Genomic DNA, 18,267 nt, shown 5'->3' with positions numbered 1-18,267 from the left:
GAAAACAAACAACGGAGCATCCGATTGCAGGATCAAGGAACCCTAACGTGCTTACGTGAGCTGATATAGTAAGCTCCACCGCTCATGAAAATCCAACCCATCACAGCGGTACGATCCGACTTCCACACAACCATACATGCCGTCGAGAATGAACGGCGAAGAGGTGCATTACATTCCTCTTTATCTTCTGCATCTCTGGAACTGATTCATTCAACATAGGTTGCGCCGTCCGACTTGCTGTCATCATCCAGAAGAGGAAGCTTTAGTATCCCCCGTCGGCTGTCAGTGACACAGCGGAGACCTTCGGTGGGTCTAGCTGGTGCTCCACGCCTAAGCACAGGACCTCCATTAGCCCCTCCTGTGACCGGTCCCGAGCAAAATGTCGGGGCAAGGGAAAAGACTGTCTCCTTTGCCTTCAATGAGGGAGGGGAAGATCGAGAAGATGATGAATCAGAGGATGTGGTCAATGACATACAGGAAAATGTTCTTCAACACAAGCCTGTAACATCCAAGATCTATGAGAGGAGGAAAAGCATCATGCCTACGACCTCCACGAGGAAACGCGTAGATCTATCGCCAGCTCAAAAGCAAGGTCACCTATCCCTTCCTTGGCAGATATGGGAGCATCATCAATCAACAAGCTAACAATCTATAACACAATAGAGATACGAGAGGTGTTCAATTTGTTTGATACGGACGGCTCGGGTACAATTGACGTGAAAGAACTTAAAATCCTAATGCGTGCCCTCGGGTTCCACCCTGCGCCAGGAGAAGTGGAAAGGTTGGTTGCTCTCTTCGATGTAGACGGCTCTCCTACCCTGAATTTGGAAGAGTTTCTGCAATTGATGGCCATAAAGCTGGTAAGAAAGCATAATGTGAAAACCGTTTCGTGTGGATTGAGAAGTTTCACGGGCTCAGTTGATTCTACCCAATCAGGCCGAAAAAGATAGTCGTGAAAACATTCTTGAAGCTTTCCGAATTTTCGACACTGACGCCAGAGGCAGAGTCGGGTTACGGGAACTAAAAGTGAGTGGCAATATATCTATGGGAGTTGACAATTACATGGTGTAAACATTTGGCATATCAAGCGTGTCGCAAAAGATCTGGGGGAGGATCTCACAGACGAAGAATTGCAAATGATGCTAGCAGAATGCGACAACGATGGAGACGGTGAAATTGGGCCGGATGACTGGATACGAGTTATGGCAAAGTCGGTCAGTACAGCATTAGCTGCCCATCTTGGCCACCATGTGCACTGACTCTATGACTGTAGAGTGTTTAAAGCCCAGAATATCTGGATCACCAGGCATTTGAAATCTCATCAAGAAACGAGCGTCGGCTTTGCGTAATAAACCAAGTGCCAAAGCATCAATGATTGTCAAGTTTCATCCTTTATTTCATCCTTTTTTTGTAAGAGACAAGCTCTTTTTCTTTTTTCAAGGCCCTCCTCCGGCCGGAGCCAAGAGACACCCCCACCGCGGTGAGTTGTGGCCGCCGCTCCGCCATCGCGACAGTCAGTCCTTTTCAACCAAAGAAGACAAGTGGAGAAGACGAGTAAAGAGAAGGGGGGAGGCGAGAAACGTCGCCTTTTTATAACCCTGGGGACTGCGCTTTTTTTTGCAATCGGAAATTCTCGGCGGAAGATTCCTATCTGCGTACGTCATTCTTCTGAGCACGCCATGAAGGCCCAATCATCGTCGTCGTTTCCACCTCCTGGCAGACCTCCTGGCGTGCGTTCGTTCCCCTCGCATGGCGCGCGAGTCAAGATTATGTAAACGCGTCCATGGTGGAATCATTTGTTTATCATTTTCCCACGGGTCTGGACAAGCGAGATGGGACAACGTCGGATAGGCTTCTGGAGACTGGACGTTGCTGGAAAGGACGATGAGTTGGTTTTATTTTGCAGCAGCAGCAGACCAACGGAAACCTCCCAAGAAGGCTCGGCACAACACAAAATGCATCATGCCGGATAATCGAAGATGCCAGCAGTAGCATTCTAGCGTGATCTTACGCCCAAAGGAGCATGGAAATCACGAACAAGATGCCCTTAAGGGCCTAATCGTCAAAAGTTGGCAGATCTGGAGAGCAGTCAACATGACGACCCAGAAATGACACAATGCATTTGCAACGAAGGACACCAGGACATATGACTGAGAATCTCGGGAGGATCGAGATGCAAAGACTTTTGGCGATGACATTGTTCAGGCAAACCTATATCTGGATGATTGGGTCGTGCTTAAAGGATGCATTCTATAATTTACACGTGTAATCCTGCCAATCTAAACAAACGCTTTGAAGCGCAAGTTCTCTCCAAGAAAAGTCTAAACTGATTAACCATCCGAATCCTCTTTGGAAAATACGGCTTCGTCGTCTTCATCCGAGCCACCGCGCTTGATTACAGCTCGTTGTTCAACGAGCATGTGTCTGAAACCGTCGAAAGAAGAGTTTGGTAAACCATCCTCACTCGATACGATTGCATCAAAAAGTACACACCTGGCCAGAGCATCAGTCCTGCTGAAGCGCTTGTTGCAGATGTCGCACGCGTACGGCTTGATATGAAGGTGCTTTGACCTCTCATGGCGGACTTTCTCGTATCTTAAAAGGAGCATCGCCATTGGATGTCAGTCGCGCGGTTCTGGTGCCCGAAGAACCAGGTGACACCGCATCAGGAATTACTCACTTTCTGCTGAATCGCTGGGGACAATACGAGCATTCCCAGGGCTTTCCAGAATGTGCCGAGGAATGATTTCTCAGCTGCGAGCGCTGTGTAAATACGGCAGGGCAGTGAGGGCATGGGAATCCTTTGACTTCTTCCACATCGGTCTGTGGTGATGAGGGAGTTACTCTTCGTCGCCTTCGACCGAGTTTGAGATTCTGGACTGGCGACACCATCTCTGGAAAATTCTGCAAGGGAGAGCGACATTCCTTGGGTGAACGTGATGCGTGGTTTGGACGTCTAATCAACGATGGCGAAACAGTGGCAGGGGTTATGGGAGGCGAGACGGATGCCAAAGGCAAACTGATGCCAGCTTCGTCGGGAGCAGTAGCGAGCCCGGCTGTGACCGGAGAGAGCCAAGGATTCTCATCATGTCCCGATTGCGATGGCTGACTACAGCTCGATGGGTAGGGAAACGATGATTGGTTATCGCGTGGAGACTCGCCGAGGGAGAACATACCCGAAGATGAATCCAAATCATTCGGTACATGAACTACTCTGGGAAAGGTACTAAATGGAAGCGGCAACAGTGACGGATCGGGGCTCAGAGATGGAGGGGAAACAAAAGCGCCGTCGAGGCAGTGGTAACCTCCATCTGACACAGAGCCATCAACCGTACTGCTAAAGAGTGGGTCAAGAGTTGGAAAAAAGGCGCCCACGTTGGTCTGCGTCTCAGAAGAACCGGAAAATGTCATCGCCAGACGAGCATTCTCTTGGTCCGGGGACGAAAAGGACCGAAGTTGGTGGAAAGGAGATGAGGACATGCTTTCTGGCGCAAAGGAGCACGCCACATTCGAGCTATTCGGAGGCGTTCGTTGGCGGCAGTCGAGGTGGTTGCAATGACCGCCATGCGCAATTGCGGGGGACAGGGCGTGGAGCCCGCCTGTAGATTGGTACCGTAAAGCATAGTCCGGCAAACAAGGCATTGAACCGTATTCCATGGCGACGTGACCCGGATCTAAAAAGTGGCCGTCGCTGACCAAATGGGCGTAGGGCGACACAGCCAAGATGTCATCGTAAGCGTGTGTATGCCGATGCAGCTTGGACAATGGGGTAGGCTGGGCGCCATCCAGACAGTCACAGAGAAGGTTGACGTCGAGCCGTGTATTGTGGAGCTGCCCCAACATTGCTTATAGCGGATTTTTGCACGAAGCAAAAACGACGAGATGTTTGTGGCAAAGAACTAAAAGGTTAAGAAGTTCAAAAGTGGCAAAGGATACGGTAGGAGTTAAATGAACGAGGACATGGATTTAGACAAGCCGGGGATATGAAAGTAGTCGTCGGCAGTTTCCGTTTTCTTTTGCTTTTAACTTATTAGTAGACTGAATTCAACCCTGGACCCCTTGCATTTATTATTGTCTTTTTTTTCTTTTTTTCTTTTGTCTTGGCTTTGCAATTGCTGCCAACGATGCAGCCAGCAGTTGATGCATGGCTTGCAGATGAGGACGGGGGTTTGAGATCTGCTTTACCGTGGACAGGGATGATTTTCCGTAGCGAGGATCCAACAAAACCGAGACCTCGTATCTTGCAAAGCGAGATTGACCGTTTCTGAATCCAATGACTTGAAAGGGCGTGGAGTTGAAGGGTTCTATAAAAGAGCCCCTTCGGTCAGGGCTTTCGATGCCAAATTCCAACGCCATCGTGCGGTCTTGAATCACAGAAACCCCCCAATTAGCGTCGAGTTGAAAAGGGTCACCTGCCTTCGGGCAGGGCTTGTTTTGAGTGTCGTCCTTTTGAAATCGTCATCGGCAGTGGCTTTACTGATTTGGGGCCAAAAAACATGCGCATCTTCTTTGATAAATCCCCATGCATTTACCATCCTCACGTTTGCAATGTCTTTCTTTAAATGCTGCGTGTCTGCACCGTTGTGGTTCGCATATGAACATCAGGTATGTCATTTTCTTGAAACAAGAGACGGAAAGACTCGGACCCGCTTTTCATCAGCGGTAAAGGGAGGTTTGCTGATCGCCCCAATCGACGGTCATTCAACGGCCCCTTTTTGCAACCCCGTCGCCCAAAAGTGAAAAGGAGGGCGGCATGTATCCCGCCTTGAAAGAAGCATGAAACTTAATATTGGTATCAAGGCGTTGCGTTGCCTATTGGGCGTCGATTCCGCTTAGGTTTAGGCTAATATTCCAAAAGCGCTTGCCTACTGTTGATCCCATGATGTGTTCCTTTCTAACCAAACTGCTTGCGCGTGAAAGAATGCACGCAGGTAAAGATCATAGTACCTAATACTCCTAAAACGATGAACACGTTTGCAATGACGCCCGCTTCCATCATTCAAGATTTTTCCACTTTCCTACGACTAAAGGCAGTTCAAGTTCTATAAAGAAGACAAATCGCGAGATCGCCTTTTCTGCACCCGCAGAGCGATGTTGACCGTGTGTCTTATCATCATTTAGATCCCAGGACATCCCTGAAGGGAGGTTGAAGCCGCCGCGCGCTTACAGGGTTGGGGGAAGCCCCGTAAAAGCTATCCTGGAAAAAACGGATCCAAGTCAGAAAGCTCAGGGACTCTCGTTGTCTTTCCATTAGAGTTTATATGGTCTTTCTATATTTTAGCAGCATTGGTGGTTTAGTGGCATAATTACCGCCTGCCACGCGGTAGACCCGAGTTCGATTCTCGGCCAATGCATCCACGTTTGTGAAAGTTCTCTTTCTGATTCCGTCTTAGTTTTGGGAAGGTGATCCTGTTTTGCTTTTCAGTTCTGCGGTTCACGCAAAGCCGCTCGCTTATTGAAAAAGGAAGCAGAGAGACAGATCGGGCTCCAGTGATGAAGTTTGATGCTACGTTCTTTGAGAGACCCATCAATGCCGATCGCTCGTCTCTTTTTCAAGTTCAGCACATTGGCGGCTGATATTCCAATATGTGTAATAAGCAATATCCATTGGCAAGATCCTATTGATAGCAATGAAAACAAAGGAATGTATGTACAATGTGCCGCCGATCACATGGAGCGCTACGGCTCCTTTGCAAAGGTCTGAACTCTTCCGCCGTCTCCGATAACTTTTGCTACGTCTACAGTACGTCCTTCACCGGTCTCAAACTCAACTCCCAACTGTTTCAACAAATCTTTCTCCTCTTTCGGCCCCTCACTCCCATACTCATATTTGAGAGGATTGCGGCTCTCACTATTTTTGATCGCATCGTCCCATACCCGCCACGCCTCCTCTGCTTCCTCGCGAGGAACAAACCAGGTATGATCGCCTCGAACAGCATCGTAAATAAGAACCTCGTAAGCGGTTGGGACGTACGAATCGGTATATTTTGGATTGCTAAAGTCAATCGATAAAGGAGCATTCAGAACTGTGAATCCTCGTCCTGGTTTCTTAGTTGTGGCAGTAAGAACGTGAGATTTCTCTGGATGATCTCGAATGGTAAACGTTGTTCCAGTGCGTCCAGACTCGCTAGGAAACAGAGAATCCGGTGGGGTTTTGTAGTGTAGAGTGAGTTCGGCACGAGTCTCATCCAGCGCTGAGCAGAGAACAGCCAATTAGCATCTGTCTCATGTCTCGATGGGTCAACAGAGATCAGTACCTTTCCCGCAACGGATCACGAAGGGGACATCCCTCCACCTGTCGTTATCAATATATAAGACTGCCGTGGCAAACGTCGATGCTTTTGAATCCTTTTTGACCGTTTCATCGTCCTTGTAGGCCTTTTTATTGGGATCCTTTGAAGAAGCGGTGTATTGGCCGATAATCACATCCGACGGGCGGACGGGCCGACAATCGTTAATGAATTTGAGCTGTTAAGAAGAAAAGAACTTGAATATCATGATGTTCATCTGGAGCACGAAAATAAGTAAAAAACCATACTTTGGCTTGGTGAATATCTTTGACGCTCAAGCTATTTGGTCTTTCCATCCCCGCCAATATAATCCACTGCATCAAATGATTCTGCATGACATCGCGGATAATTCCAAACTCGTCAAAGTAACCCCCGCGACCTTCAGCACCAAATGCTTCTTTAAAGTTTACTGTCACATATTGAACGTGCTCGCGGGACCAGGTAGAGGAAAGAAACGGGTTGGCACCGAATCGTAGCGGTAAAACGCTTTTCACGCTGTCTTTGCCAAGATAGTGATCTATCCGGAAAACCTATGCAGACGACAGAGTTAATTTAAAAAATTCATGTACGCGTCTCGGACGGTAACAAGGATATACACCTCCTCTTCTGTGAACAAGCTTGCCAATTTGTTGGAGAGCACCTTGGCACTTTGATAATCCTTTCCATAAGGCTTCTCTACAATGATTCGATTGATACCTTCCTTATGCCAGGCATATTTGCGCAAGTTTTCAGAAACATCCCCAAAGACTGAAGGGGGAAGCGCAATATAGTAAACTCGCAGATTCTTGCCGCTCCCAGTTGACTGGGATTCAAGCTTTGCAATCTCTGAATCGAGACGCTGGTAAGAGGGTCCATCGTCATAAGCCGAGAGGGAGATATAGGGACATTTCTCCAAGAACTTGGAGAGGACCTGTTGGTCAGAGCTCTGCTGGTTGAGAAAGATTAGCGATACTGTCAAGCATATGCCAGCAATCGACCTATAAAGACCTCACCTTAATTCCAGATGAAATCTTTTTATGAAAGTCCTCCATTTTATACTTTGACCTTGCAGCGCCAATGAAATGTGTACGATCCTTTGGGAGCATGTTATTGGCCATGAGAGAAAACAAGGCCGGGTAGGTCATTTTCTTGGCAAGATCGCCGGATGCTCCAAAGACGACAATGGCGACGTGGCGGAACGGTAATTCGTTCATCGTGAAATTTCTCTACAAACCGAAACCAAAGGAGGTGAGTATCTTTCCTCACCATGTAAACAGTATTAATTCACCAGTGTTTGTACCAGAAAATGAAATTGATGCTTCTTTCGTAGGTGAGATGAGATATCAAACAAATTCAAAAACAAAAGCCAAGCAAGAGTGGGTTTGTAAAAGCAGCTTTCAACTGTGTTTTGTCAGAGCGACCCTTCCTGACGTCAAAGCTACGCGAGGCTTGGAAATATCACTTACGTGTACTTTAAATCATTTTTCAATACGTTTTGATCCTACAACTGATTTTAACTTTAGAATTCAAAAAAAAGATATTATATATCGCATATTTACAAACAAGTATTAGCAGAGACAACACAAAAACTTTCCTACAACAATATTACAATTAACAACGATCATCATGCCCAAAACAGAAAAATTCATCATCTTCGATCCCATCGTGATTGTCTACCATTCCTTCCCCCAAGCCGACTTTGCTCCTCTCCTTGTCCAAAAATGTTCAAAGCTGGTTGTCCTGGAATACTAGGCTGCTGCTGTGGCATTCCAAATCCTCCTAATCCTCCCCCCAGAGACCCTAGTAATCCCCCAAGTCCGGCGTGTTGCGTTTGCTGTTGCGAGCTGGTGGGTGGAGGTACACCTCCTAGACCACCGTTCAGCGCCCCCAAAAGATTACCAACATTGAGATTGCCCATGGGTAAATTGGTACCTGGCTGTGTCAGCTGTGATAACAAGTTGGTGACAAGACCAAGGTTGTTTGGATTGGAAAGAAGGGTTGTTAGAAGGGAAGTCGTGTCCACGCCGTGTGATAGCTGCATTGGCGGTTGGGTGCCTGCCAATGGAGGTGGGTTCGCTGTCGTGCTTGGCCCACTCGGGAGTGGAGCCAAGGTGTCTAGCAAGCTTGGCTTGTTTAACGGAGTGACTGATGGCACCAGTAGGGGCTGCACCGCCGGAAGTATCGCTGGCATCGACGTCGTAGCGGGAATCGAGGATATTATTTCTGGTGGTCGGACCTTTTCTAAATTTGTTTCTTCGCTCTTCTTCCTTGCTCCATTAAAAGCGTGTCCGGCAGAATCAGAGCTACTCTTCGATGAGCCGGATCCAGTGAAGCCTTTGGCCAGAATGATCACTCCAAGGAGAATGTCTCGATCCCTGGGAGTTGGCTCTACTCTGCAATCGTCCAATTCCTGGATGAAGCCAGGAATAGAGTCATTCCGCCCTATTGGTACAATATACATATCTTTGATACTGACATAATGGTGTCCAACAACTGCAAGACGGCTTCGTGACTGGAAGTAGTCAAAAAGAGCACCAAATCCGTTTTGATCGTCTGGGGATGCTAATGAAGGTTCATCTTCGCCCGCTCGAAATTCGACCGCCACCACTTGTTTTCCACCACTGTACCGCTGCTCTCGTAAATACTTTTCGACCATGCCCACTGCAACACGTCCGTCGATCGAGATTGTTGCAGGTAAGATGTCTTCCCATGTCTTCACATCCCCGATAGTCCGACCACACACTTGCTTGCAGGTGCCTGTAAATTTCCCAATCTGTGGCATGTGCACTCTTCCGCGCCAAACAGTGGCATCCGGATCCACATCAGGTTGCGGAGACCCAACAAAGGGCATGTCTAATTCCATTGAATCGGCCGTTTCCGGATCGTACTCGTAGTCCTCACCCGCTGCGTCGCCCTCCAAGACCAGCTCTTCGCGAGGTGGATCATTGTCGGAATCCGGATAATACGGTTCATAAGGATCGTACTCATCGGCCTTTGGCGTCTCAGGGGGTGTCGCATTGGGGCTTTCATCTTCAGGTACAACATCTTTGGCCCCAGTCTTCAATTTCTTGGACACACGTTCCTCATCCTCCGGCTGGTTACTTCCGCTACGCTTTTCAGCAGTGCTCGTTGCTTCCACGCGGGACACATCCATTGCTTCGGTGCTTTGTACGTCGCCGAGATGTTCGATGGATCCCGGTGACTTTTGCTCCACCAGTGGGCTCTCACTGCGTGACGGTTTTTCCACCTGAGTATCTTCATCCGTTGTTAACTTTGGTGCGATGGAGGCTGTACTTAAATTCATGGAACCTCCGGCAGGTCCTTGTACAACAGGACGTACAACTTCGATCTCGCCTTTATGCGTCTTTTTGACATAGCTTATTTGATCTGTGTTTACCCTGAGAGCATCTCGTAGCGATCGTCTGCGGATTTCCTCGGCAGCGGCTTTAACCTCATCGTTGCCCAGGTCCTCCGGCGGAAGACGAACAAGTTCGTGTAAGGTGACGTCCCCGCAAAGAACTCTTCGACGTAAACGGAGATTACGCTGATCTTTTAAATTGAATTGCAGAGAACGGTATTTGCTCTTATACTGGTATATGGGGTAAGTTTTCCGAAGACATAACTATTGTTCGAAATCGAAGACTTACCGGTGCACCGCATTCTAACGTTCCTTTGGGATCTCCCTTAATAGGCGTTGCTAAAGCATCAAAGAGCTCAGTCTCCAACTGGGCAGCAAACGCTTTAGGATCCTCCAAGTCAATCTTTTCATCAAGCAGGCCACCATAAACTTCTGGATGCTCCCTTGCCTCGGTAAAAATCGTGCTAAGGGTTTCTTCAAAGTTTTTCCGTGCCATTTTCCGAACTGGATCATTCATCCATGCCGGTGTAGGCGGTGGTTTTGGACTGGTCTTCTCTGCTGCCGTAGCAGCAGCTTGTCGTGACGCAATCATCAATCTTTCCTGCTGTTCTGCATAGAGTTTCTCGCAATCCTGCCCACAGAACCTTGACCCCTTTTGAGAAGAATTGGTGCATGCGACATTTAAGCACGTCAGAGGTGGGGCCGTTCCAGCGAAACTTCTTGCACAATCTGCGCTGCAGAAATGTGCGTTTGGTATAGGAGCCTTCGTACACGGGCCAAATGAACACTTGATGGATTGAGTAACTGGGGACGCCTGTGCACAGCAAACAAGGTAAGTGGGTTGCTGCAATTTGGAAATAACTGTGTCAAGAGTACGGACGTTACTACGATAAAATCGATCCACGTCGACAGATCGTTCTTTTCTTCGTGCTGGCGTTGATGAAGCAGTCGCTGATCGAACTCCGGAACTTGCGCTATTTTGATGGCTCACGCTACTTGGCATTGCGTGGGTTTGGTTATGACGAGGGATAACAGCTAGAACGGATGACCGACGTCCCCCTCTAGCATTGGGACTCATCGCCTGCGCTGTCGTGGACTGGACATTGGTTTCTGTTATGGTAAAGCCAGGACAGGGAAGTCTGAGTTATACACGTTCATAGGTATGGAGGGATACAAACTCGCAGCAAAACACGGCGGAATGCAGGTCTACGGGATTTCCTAAAGATGTCACTAGTGCTGTCGCAACATCCTGGTCCGGATTGCTCATGTGTGTTCCAGTGCCAAACGACATGAACATATCTGATGCAGCAGACTCGTTTTGTATATGTCTTGAAGAAAACGTAGAACCATAAACCCAGCCGCGTCCCTCCTTCCATTACTATAGGCCGCCCCACACATTCTCCAAACCCGAGAAAGAAAAGAAAACTGCACCAAAGAATAAAAACGTTGTACTTACGAGAAGCATTGGCAGAGCCGAGCAATTCTTGACAGAGCGGACAGTGATACGTTGTCAGCTTTTCTCCAGCTTTCTTGGTCAAACCGACGCACTTTCCATGGAACCTACAAAGGTATGGAGTGAATACTCAGAGTACAGATTGGGATTCTGCAAATTACGACTTACCACTCCTCGCAGTTGTCACATTGAATCATGAATTTGCCATAATCTGGTTCTCTACACATACAATAAACTCTTTCACCTTCTTGATTATGCGTCGGTTTCTTTGGTGGTATGAGCTTGCTTGTAATGGAAGGGCCATCCAATAGTGCTTTATAATTTACAGGAGCCTTTCCTCGTGTAACACGCCTTTCTACTGTTGGAGTACTGGGCGTGGAATTGGCTTGAGAAGCCGGCGCCTTTGACGACAAACCAGTTGGGGCATTAGAAATCATATCAGCATCTGACACATGCGGTACAGGACGGTCTGCGGCAGCATCGGCACTATTTGCAAAAGATTCTACTGCGGACATAAGTACTTCGCCGTTGGTCGTCTCGCTCATAGCATCTCTATCGTCCTGTGCGATCTCGTGGGCAGGTGCAGTACTACCCATCCCATCATTTGTGTCAGCAGTAAAAGCACTAGTATCTTGATTAACCGAACCACCGGTCTTTTCCTGTTGTAATGAGCCGGACAAGGTGAAATCGTCGAAAGACGATTGCAGAGGAAAGGCGTCAGTGGCTTCGCATCCTGAAGAAAAAAGGATTAAATTCAGTATGTACTCCATCGTTTACACGTCGCAAAGGGCGGCCCAATGAGAACTGTGGCAACCCGATTGTGGTAGCATACCTGACATTTCGTCCAACAGAGCATGTTCGGTCGGCCAGGATAAACTCTGGCCAGAATCGGTAGGTTGTGAAGTAAAATCACCTATGCTTCTTGACGAACCAGAATCTACATCATTCATCAGCCGCAAAGAGTTTGCCCCGTCAACCGGTGCCTGAAGGGTATTAGGATCTATGGACAGTGAACGCCGATAAGTACAGTGCGTGGTGAAGTGTAGCAAACTTATTGCTAGCAGCTCAGATTCTGGACCAGTTACATACCAAAAATATCCTGAAGCCCTTGACCTTCCCAGTCCATATGATTGATATTCAATACTTCAGGAAGGTCGGAGTTTTCGAGGTGACCAGAATGCCCTTCCACGCTGTCTTCCGGTCCTTGGTGGGGTGCCATGGAGTCTACAAACTGACTGAACGTGTCTTCGAACGAAGTTATACCGTCATTTGATGTTGACAGGGAAGTTTCTGATGGAGTAACGCTGCACGTTGGAATTGATGAGGTAGCTGCCGGGAGAGAGAATGCGGGGAAGCCGGACGGATTTGACGGTGATCGAGATGATTCTTTTTCTCTTGGCTGTTCTTGGAGGTGTTGGACTGATTCTACGGATTTGGCACCTTCCTGACTGTCCGTATTCGCTAGCATTGCTAGTGTAGGACGGCCCTTGGATTCAACAGCAGGAAATAACAATACCGTAACTGAACTGGAGTTGCGGACAGTGATCTGCACAGCCTCTATATCACACTGATAATCTCCAGCATAAACAGCCTTCGTCAAGTAGCAGGGCGCTCTTGTTGAGTAAAAAATGGCAAGGGGAAACGACACACGGCGAGCTGGAGATCAAGGAACTGCGCTAGTGGGAATTTGAAACTGTCACCGTTCCCAAGATAACGATACGGAGATGTTTACAACTGTACGGCAATAAAAGGTGATCGTGACAAGTAATGTATGTATACCCGGCGCTTGATGGTGGGATAGCCTGCTTGGAAAAATAAAAGGGCACCAGGACGGGAGGCAGCAAATCGCGAGCAAACCAGACAAGCTTTTTGAACTGGAAAAATGAGGGGTTCGTTTGGATGACCAAACATCCAAAGATGGCACAGTCATTCTAATGGCAAAATAATACAGTGACTTTGCACAAAAGCTTCCAGAAGCCGCTTATGGAATCGACTTGCTCCGTGCTTTTCCCCACACTCTACTCCATTCCCGCATTTGGAGGACCAGGTGTTGTCATTAAGCAACTAGCATGGGATACTGCAAGCAATGCGGCGAAATTGTCCGTGAACCGAGCGGAGTCTGTGCCCCATGTGGAACAAAAGCTGTCGACGCAGTTGACAGCGGCCTGTCGGCAAAAGATAACCGTGGGGACATTTATTCAAATGCATATCTCAGTAGCGGTCTTAATGCGGGCGTTGAGAAGGGACTAAGGAAAATGCTTGGAGATGAGAATACCTCCGTGAACGAAATATGTATTGAATGCGGGCGAAAACTAACAAAGCATGAGGACGTATTTGTCGGGCCGACGCATGCCGGAGAGCATGTGTACTGCGAAGCATGCTATGGGAAACACTTTAAAAAGGGAGACTGCGAAAAGTGTCGGAGGCCAGTTCTGGGGCTGGGAAAAGAATATGTGTCGCAGGAAGGGAGAATATGGCACAAGGAATGTTTTGATGCCGGCAAGAGTTGTGCTGAATGCTTCAAGGTCATCTTTGGGCAGGGTGTTGAGGCACTGAACAAGTATTATCATCCAAGCTGTTTCAAGGTTTGCTTATCCTTTTTTGTAAGTATGATCTTCATAGGAACTCAATGTGAATCCGCTCTTAGTGCTTCAATTGCCATTCTGTAATCGATGGCTCCTTTTTGGATTTCAACGGAGAACCTTGTTGTCGTCCATGTCATGAGAAGATCAAGTCTGCGAGACCATCTGCTGCTGTCAAGGCAACGCCCACTCCAGCTCCAAAGACAGTGCCTGTAGATGATAACAGTGCCGCTCTGAAAGAGTTTGCCGAAAGGAAAGACGTTCCAGACCTTCATGTACGCTGTGATAAGTGTTTCGAGGTGGTCAGACATGGAGGAATACAACTTCCGACTGGGCAGCTACTCCATGAAGCATGCTTCACATGCTCCGAGTGCGGAAAAGGCATCAATGGCAAATATATAGTCGATGAAGGCAAAATCTGGCATCCCGAGGTAAGATTCCTCTCCATTTGGCATGTCTAGCTGATACCACCTACCCTATCTCAAACAGTAGTCTTCTGCTAGTGCCGAGTACTGGTGGTTAGTGCCAACTCCAATCTACAATGTATTAGATGTGGAAAGCCAGTTTCTGGTCGCTTTGTTAAACTGGATGGGAGCGTGTGTCACAGTGAGGTAAGCGGTGAATCGAATTTAGTTCCGCAGAGTGCTTGCTTTGACAATTACAGGATTTCAGTGCTTTACCTGCACCACATGTAAAACCCCACTCGCTGGACGGCCCTTTGGGGATTCGCCGTCCGGGCCAACCTGCGAGTCTTGCCTTAAGAAGGGCGGTCCAAGAACCTTCACACCAGGTTTCACCGTCAATCAAGCGGGCCTTAAAGAACTGCGCGGCCCCGGGGGCGTGAAGCTTGGCGACAATGAAGCATTAAAGAGCCTGGGCGGTTCCAGTACGTGTCCTGCATGCGGCAAGGCCGTGTACATGTCTGATCAAGTGCCTGGTCCGCTGAATACAAAATGGCATCGGTAAATGTGGAGCAGATTATATCAACTGGTTTTTTTTGCTGATGAAGGTCTCTACTAGGGCCTGCTTGCGATGTTCTACCTGTAAGACGCAGGTTGATAGCATGGCTAAAATGAGAGAGGTAAAGCCATTTTGCTCAAAATGCTTTGATAAGATAAAGTAGGAAAGCAAGTCGATAGACTCTGCCATATGTATAGGATAAAGGAGAGTAAGAGTATTTTTACAATCAGACTCTTCTACGATTCCTCTGATTGGATATGTAACAGCTTTCCACTGCGTCCAGAAAAACCCCCGCCCACGGATTGACTACTCAAATATATTTTGAGCCATCTCATAGCTGCCCACACGTCGGTAGCGCCAGGGACACCACCAGCAACCAAGTCCTCATAGGCACCTCCGGTCACAAGGCCATCAGTTTGGTACCGCAAGCGGTGATCGTCATCATCCTCTTGAGAATGTGTGTGAAAGTAGGACGAATAACGCCACGTGAATGGGGAAAGGGAGGCTACGCTCGGCGGCTTTGAGTGTAAGCTGCTCAAACTCCCGTCAGCAGAGCCCTGCAGAGAAGGAAACGTAAATCGCGAACTGAGGTGCCGGGGTGCTCTCACAGAACTTTGGACGTCGCTCGCAAACTCTGGCGCATTCAACCTGGGTGGAAGGGATATGAAACTGGGCTTGTTTGTCCGACTAAAGCCTGGAGCCACCTCTTCATTACTCTGGGGTTGCTGCTCTTGATGAAGGGTTTGTATAGAGTCTTTTACGTACGAGGACGATCGGCTCAAAGACACGTCCGTTCCGTAATCATCTGCATCGCCTGCGTTGCCACAGGCAGTATTGCGTGGATGGCTTTCCGGAGCAACCATGATTTTGTAGCTAGATCCTTCGGACTGCATTGCTTGCCCTCCATCCTCAGCAGCAAGAGCCATACACATTGGATTTCGGTCGCTCGATGGGTTGCCGGATTGATCGTTCTCGCCTTGGATGTGAATTACCACCATATCCGGGTTCTCAATGGCTTTGGATGAGCTGACTTTGTTTGTATTCGCTGATGACTCCGTGGCCATTCTATCTCCCCCTTGTCCTGTGCCCTTCGTTCCGGTATCTCCCTCTACCTGATGTTCATGTGCGAATCCCACCAAATCGCTATCCGTCTCTCGCGCAAGTGCACGCCCATGCCGTTCAGGAAAACACCGAAAGTAATGCGTGGCTTCAAATGTCTGCAATTCTACCATTTTGAACCCAGGAGGTGGAAGGAAGGGAATTCCCAAGCGATGCTGGAGATATGTAAAGAGAATAATGTCAACACTGTTGGAGTCGGAGGAATAAACATACGATTCGAATGGGATGCGAGCTATCCAATTTTGATCGAAATCGGTATCAGAATGACTACCCTCCGACTGTGAAAGAGGGGAACGTGGCAGCCCAGATGAGGATGTAGCCGGCGTTACATTGTCGTTAAACTTGAAACCAGCGTGGCGACGTAGACAAAGAATATCGCTGGGGGATGTCAAGGACGAGAAGGGGAGTCGGGAAGACTTGAATGAGGTCAGCTTGGCTGATAAACTCCCCTCTTCAGAGGGATGGGCGACCCCAAGCTGCCCCAAGGCATTCAGTATTTCCACGGCAGGCGCTGGCTGCTCCCCTTGGGCTTCCGCTTGCGCTTGCTGAGAAGCATACGTCTTCAGAAGCTGGCTCATATCACCCCTACTTTTTCTCAGCTCGTTAAACGCGTCGGACGATATTGGGATAAGAGGAAGAGAAGACCGATTCCGCTCTGCAACCATGATCCTTAAACCTCGTAAAGAGGATATCACGACCATTAAACCAACATGCTGCCCGCGCGGGATAGGACTAAAGTGATTATGCACATAAGAAGGGATGTCGTCAATGACACTTTGTGTGTGCTCGGGCTCTACTCCCAAATCGGCCGCAAGACGCGGGAGAACATGCACAACATCCGACCACCGAAACCCTTTGCCAGCCAAGAGATCTGCCCGATGCGGGGAAACTTGGTCCACTATCAGCGCTACCCATCCGTCCTGAGTTTCGAGCAGACAATCGTACAAGGCTCCCATTAATTGAAATCTTATACCGAGCATGGTGGAAAGTGTTGTTACTGCGTGAATGAGGGCAAGTCGGTGGAACGACGAAGGCGTACTAGTACTGCCACTTGTAGAACTTCCTTCAGTCTGCGCAGGGGAGGAATAATCCTGAGTCTGGCGAACAAGCTTTTGTATCAGCAACATTGTACCAAGCTGAGACACTTTGTGCGGCGAGGATCCGTAAAGGCTACCCACCGTCAAGAGTTTTTCAATCCTGCGCGAGTTCTTGCGGAACGCTGCGGCTAGCCTTCCCAATCTTCCCCAAGCACAGCTGACTTTCAAGAGCCATAGTAGAGCGGGCGAGAGGGGGCTTTTGAGACTTATATCAAACTCTCCTGTGACAGGGCGGTTAGGGAGTTTCCCGTCAATATCAACAAGCACTTGGCCCTCTCGGTTGAGTAAAAGGCAGGCCAATGTCAGTTGCTGTCCACGCTGTGAGCCACCGTACGAGAACGCATGGATGCGTCGTGCTGCAAGCGCAGCTAGCAAAAGACCCGTGACCACTGAGAAGCCTGCTCCAATGTTGAGAACTTGGGATTGAGTTAGGCTTGATGCTGAGGGGACACTGACATCTCCATCTTGGTAAAAAGCGGCGTACATGGCTGTTATCGACAGTTTAGCCCAAAAAGCTACTCTAGTCGGACCCGCGCAACGGACTGACCTAGATAATGCGTGGCGGTTATTGCTCCCCCCAAAAGCATGGCGCATCCGACCTGCTTCAGCCAGCTCGTTTGCCAGTATTGCCTTAGCTTGAAAAATGTGAACAACGCGACGGAAGTCGTGAGCCAGGCGACGATACTGGAAAGTGCGATGATCCCAGGTCTCCATCGTAGGTTAATGGTCATCGCTTTCATTGCCAGAAAATGCTGGCAGGAACAAGATAAGTCACTTTCACCCAGCTTGAAGGCCCCCGACCACGTACCATCGTGAGAACCCCAAAGGCAGCTGATGCTCCTCCTAAAGGTCGAGTAAAAGCAAGGTCACTCTGCGTGCAGTGCCGGAATGAGGAAAAGTAAGACCTACCAAGTGCAATGCGCCAAAGTGCCGGTTTGTCCGCGGCTCCGGTAATGGACATTCCAACAAAAACAGAAATCATTGGAATAAATATGCTCGTAATGGTCAGCCTGAGATAAGGAATAGTCCATAAACCTAAATATCGGAACGCGGGAAATGTTTACGGTCTCGCTAGCATTACCCTTTACCAAACATGATGAGAGGAGAAGCTGCAGTGTTTTGGAGTCTGAAGGCAGCCATGCCAATGAACTAATCAAGAATTCAAAACAGTTTACAGGTTGCTTGATGGGCGAATGATGAATCAGCTGCTAACGATACGTACATGCATAGTAAAAATGGCTAGTCCACCAAGGACAAAGCTCGCCAACAAGAGATAAACCAAATTTTGCCATCCTCTACCAAGTTTTGTGATGAGTGATAATTTCAAACAATCCTGTTTGTATGGCATCAAGTCAACAAACCTATTACTAGAGCGCAAGCGAGTCAATTCAAGTGCTACCCAAGCGCCAGCTGAGGAGACGATATAACT

At 48.4% G+C, this 18,267-nt stretch overlaps 6 protein-coding genes and 1 non-coding gene across 9 annotated transcripts; 3 read left to right on the top strand and 4 right to left on the bottom strand.

Annotated features, from left to right (window-relative positions):
• Positions 1 to 115: 115 nt before the first annotated feature.
• On the top strand, positions 116 to 1,259 carry SPPG_04567 (uncharacterized protein; the record flags this gene model as incomplete). Its single annotated transcript, XM_016752803.1, has 5 exons — positions 116 to 163; positions 220 to 592; positions 664 to 860; positions 937 to 1,026; positions 1,089 to 1,259. Exons 1-5 carry the CDS (start codon positions 137 to 139, stop codon positions 1,257 to 1,259), a joined length of 858 nt encoding a protein of 285 aa, XP_016608273.1. The 5' UTR covers positions 116 to 136.
• Positions 1,260 to 2,231: 972 nt separating this feature from the next.
• Positions 2,232 to 4,265, bottom strand: SPPG_04566 (uncharacterized protein). Its single transcript, XM_016752802.1, has 3 exons — positions 2,681 to 4,265; positions 2,494 to 2,595; positions 2,232 to 2,424 (listed from the first exon to the last, which is right to left on the bottom strand). The coding sequence occupies exons 1-3, from the start codon at positions 3,841 to 3,843 to the stop codon at positions 2,331 to 2,333; spliced, it is 1,359 nt and encodes a 452-aa protein (XP_016608272.1). The 5' UTR covers positions 3,844 to 4,265; the 3' UTR covers positions 2,232 to 2,330.
• A 1,018-nt stretch (positions 4,266 to 5,283) lies between these two features.
• SPPG_10086 lies at positions 5,284 to 5,354 on the top strand. Its single transcript has one exon. It is a non-coding gene; the product is annotated as a tRNA-Gly (tRNA).
• Positions 5,355 to 5,601: 247 nt separating this feature from the next.
• SPPG_04565 lies at positions 5,602 to 7,685 on the bottom strand. 2 transcript variants are annotated; one of them, XM_016752801.1, is made up of 6 exons: positions 7,570 to 7,685; positions 7,283 to 7,495; positions 6,889 to 7,218; positions 6,539 to 6,820; positions 6,258 to 6,468; positions 5,602 to 6,194 (listed from the first exon to the last, which is right to left on the bottom strand). In XM_016752801.1, the coding sequence occupies exons 2-6, from the start codon at positions 7,481 to 7,483 to the stop codon at positions 5,680 to 5,682; spliced, it is 1,539 nt and encodes a 512-aa protein (XP_016608271.1). In that variant the 5' UTR covers positions 7,484 to 7,495; positions 7,570 to 7,685; the 3' UTR covers positions 5,602 to 5,679. The 2 variants fall into 2 exon arrangements, with proteins under 2 accessions (XP_016608271.1, XP_016608270.1); XM_016752800.1 differs by having other exon boundaries at positions 6,889 to 7,215.
• A 55-nt stretch (positions 7,686 to 7,740) lies between these two features.
• On the bottom strand, positions 7,741 to 12,951 carry SPPG_04564 (uncharacterized protein). The gene is made up of 7 exons (XM_016752799.1): positions 12,170 to 12,951; positions 11,913 to 12,080; positions 11,249 to 11,813; positions 11,084 to 11,187; positions 10,508 to 10,737; positions 9,917 to 10,441; positions 7,741 to 9,858 (listed from the first exon to the last, which is right to left on the bottom strand). The coding sequence occupies exons 1-7, from the start codon at positions 12,546 to 12,548 to the stop codon at positions 7,918 to 7,920; spliced, it is 3,912 nt and encodes a 1,303-aa protein (XP_016608269.1). The 5' UTR covers positions 12,549 to 12,951; the 3' UTR covers positions 7,741 to 7,917.
• Positions 12,952 to 13,082: 131 nt separating this feature from the next.
• On the top strand, positions 13,083 to 17,244 carry SPPG_04563. Of its 2 annotated transcripts, none has more exons than XM_016752798.1 (5): positions 13,083 to 13,665; positions 13,728 to 14,093; positions 14,166 to 14,273; positions 14,335 to 14,624; positions 14,683 to 17,244. In XM_016752798.1, the coding sequence occupies exons 1-5, from the start codon at positions 13,150 to 13,152 to the stop codon at positions 14,783 to 14,785; spliced, it is 1,383 nt and encodes a 460-aa protein (XP_016608268.1). In that variant the 5' UTR covers positions 13,083 to 13,149; the 3' UTR covers positions 14,786 to 17,244. The 2 variants fall into 2 exon arrangements, with proteins under 2 accessions (XP_016608268.1, XP_016608267.1); XM_016752797.1 differs by having other exon boundaries at positions 14,327 to 14,624.
• On the bottom strand, positions 14,859 to 17,978 carry SPPG_04562 (uncharacterized protein; the record flags this gene model as incomplete). The annotated part of the gene is made up of 6 exons (XM_016752796.1): positions 14,859 to 16,838; positions 16,920 to 17,326; positions 17,386 to 17,590; positions 17,647 to 17,681; positions 17,748 to 17,848; positions 17,920 to 17,978. 6 exons carry the CDS (start codon positions 17,976 to 17,978, stop codon positions 14,859 to 14,861), a joined length of 2,787 nt encoding a protein of 928 aa, XP_016608266.1.
• Positions 17,979 to 18,267: the final 289 nt, after the last annotated feature.

The sequence above is a fragment of the Spizellomyces punctatus genome (assembly GCF_000182565.1).
Source record: "Spizellomyces punctatus DAOM BR117 chromosome Unknown supercont1.7, whole genome shotgun sequence".
NCBI classification, from domain to species: Eukaryota; Fungi; Chytridiomycota; class Chytridiomycetes; order Spizellomycetales; family Spizellomycetaceae; genus Spizellomyces; species Spizellomyces punctatus.
This window is presented reverse-complemented; position numbering and strand designations above follow the sequence as displayed.

What these genes read in the sequence shown, in the direction of transcription:
- SPPG_04566 (XM_016752802.1), bottom strand. Translation starts at nt 3,843, where the DNA reads ATGTTGGGGCAGCTCCACAATACACGGCTCGACGTCAACCTTCTCTGT. An exon ending in CCCCAGCGATTCAGCAGAAA is followed by an intron (nt 2,596 to 2,680) that starts GTGAGTAATTCC and finishes GCTCCTTTTAAG; the next exon opens with ATACGAGAAAGTCCGCCATG. An exon ending in AGGACTGATGCTCTGGCCAG is followed by an intron (nt 2,425 to 2,493) that starts GTGTGTACTTTT and finishes CGACGGTTTCAG; the next exon opens with ACACATGCTCGTTGAACAAC.
- SPPG_04565 (XM_016752801.1), bottom strand. Translation starts at nt 7,483, where the DNA reads ATGAACGAATTACCGTTCCGCCACGTCGCCATTGTCGTCTTTGGAGCA. An exon ending in AGATTTCATCTGGAATTAAG is followed by an intron (nt 7,219 to 7,282) that starts GTGAGGTCTTTA and finishes TTTCTCAACCAG; the next exon opens with CAGAGCTCTGACCAACAGGT. An exon ending in GCTTGTTCACAGAAGAGGAG is followed by an intron (nt 6,821 to 6,888) that starts GTGTATATCCTT and finishes TCGTCTGCATAG; the next exon opens with GTTTTCCGGATAGATCACTA.
- SPPG_04564 (XM_016752799.1), bottom strand. Translation starts at nt 12,548, where the DNA reads ATGCTAGCGAATACGGACAGTCAGGAAGGTGCCAAATCCGTAGAATCA. An exon ending in TGTGACAACTGCGAGGAGTG is followed by an intron (nt 11,188 to 11,248) that starts GTAAGTCGTAAT and finishes ATACCTTTGTAG; the next exon opens with GTTCCATGGAAAGTGCGTCG. An exon ending in CGGCTCTGCCAATGCTTCTC is followed by an intron (nt 10,738 to 11,083) that starts GTAAGTACAACG and finishes TTACCATAACAG; the next exon opens with AAACCAATGTCCAGTCCACG.
- SPPG_04563 (XM_016752798.1), top strand. Translation starts at nt 13,150, where the DNA reads ATGGGATACTGCAAGCAATGCGGCGAAATTGTCCGTGAACCGAGCGGA. An exon ending in GCAAAATCTGGCATCCCGAG is followed by an intron (nt 14,094 to 14,165) that starts GTAAGATTCCTC and finishes GTCTTCTGCTAG; the next exon opens with TGCCGAGTACTGGTGGTTAG. An exon ending in CTGAATACAAAATGGCATCG is followed by an intron (nt 14,625 to 14,682) that starts GTAAATGTGGAG and finishes GGTCTCTACTAG; the next exon opens with GGCCTGCTTGCGATGTTCTA.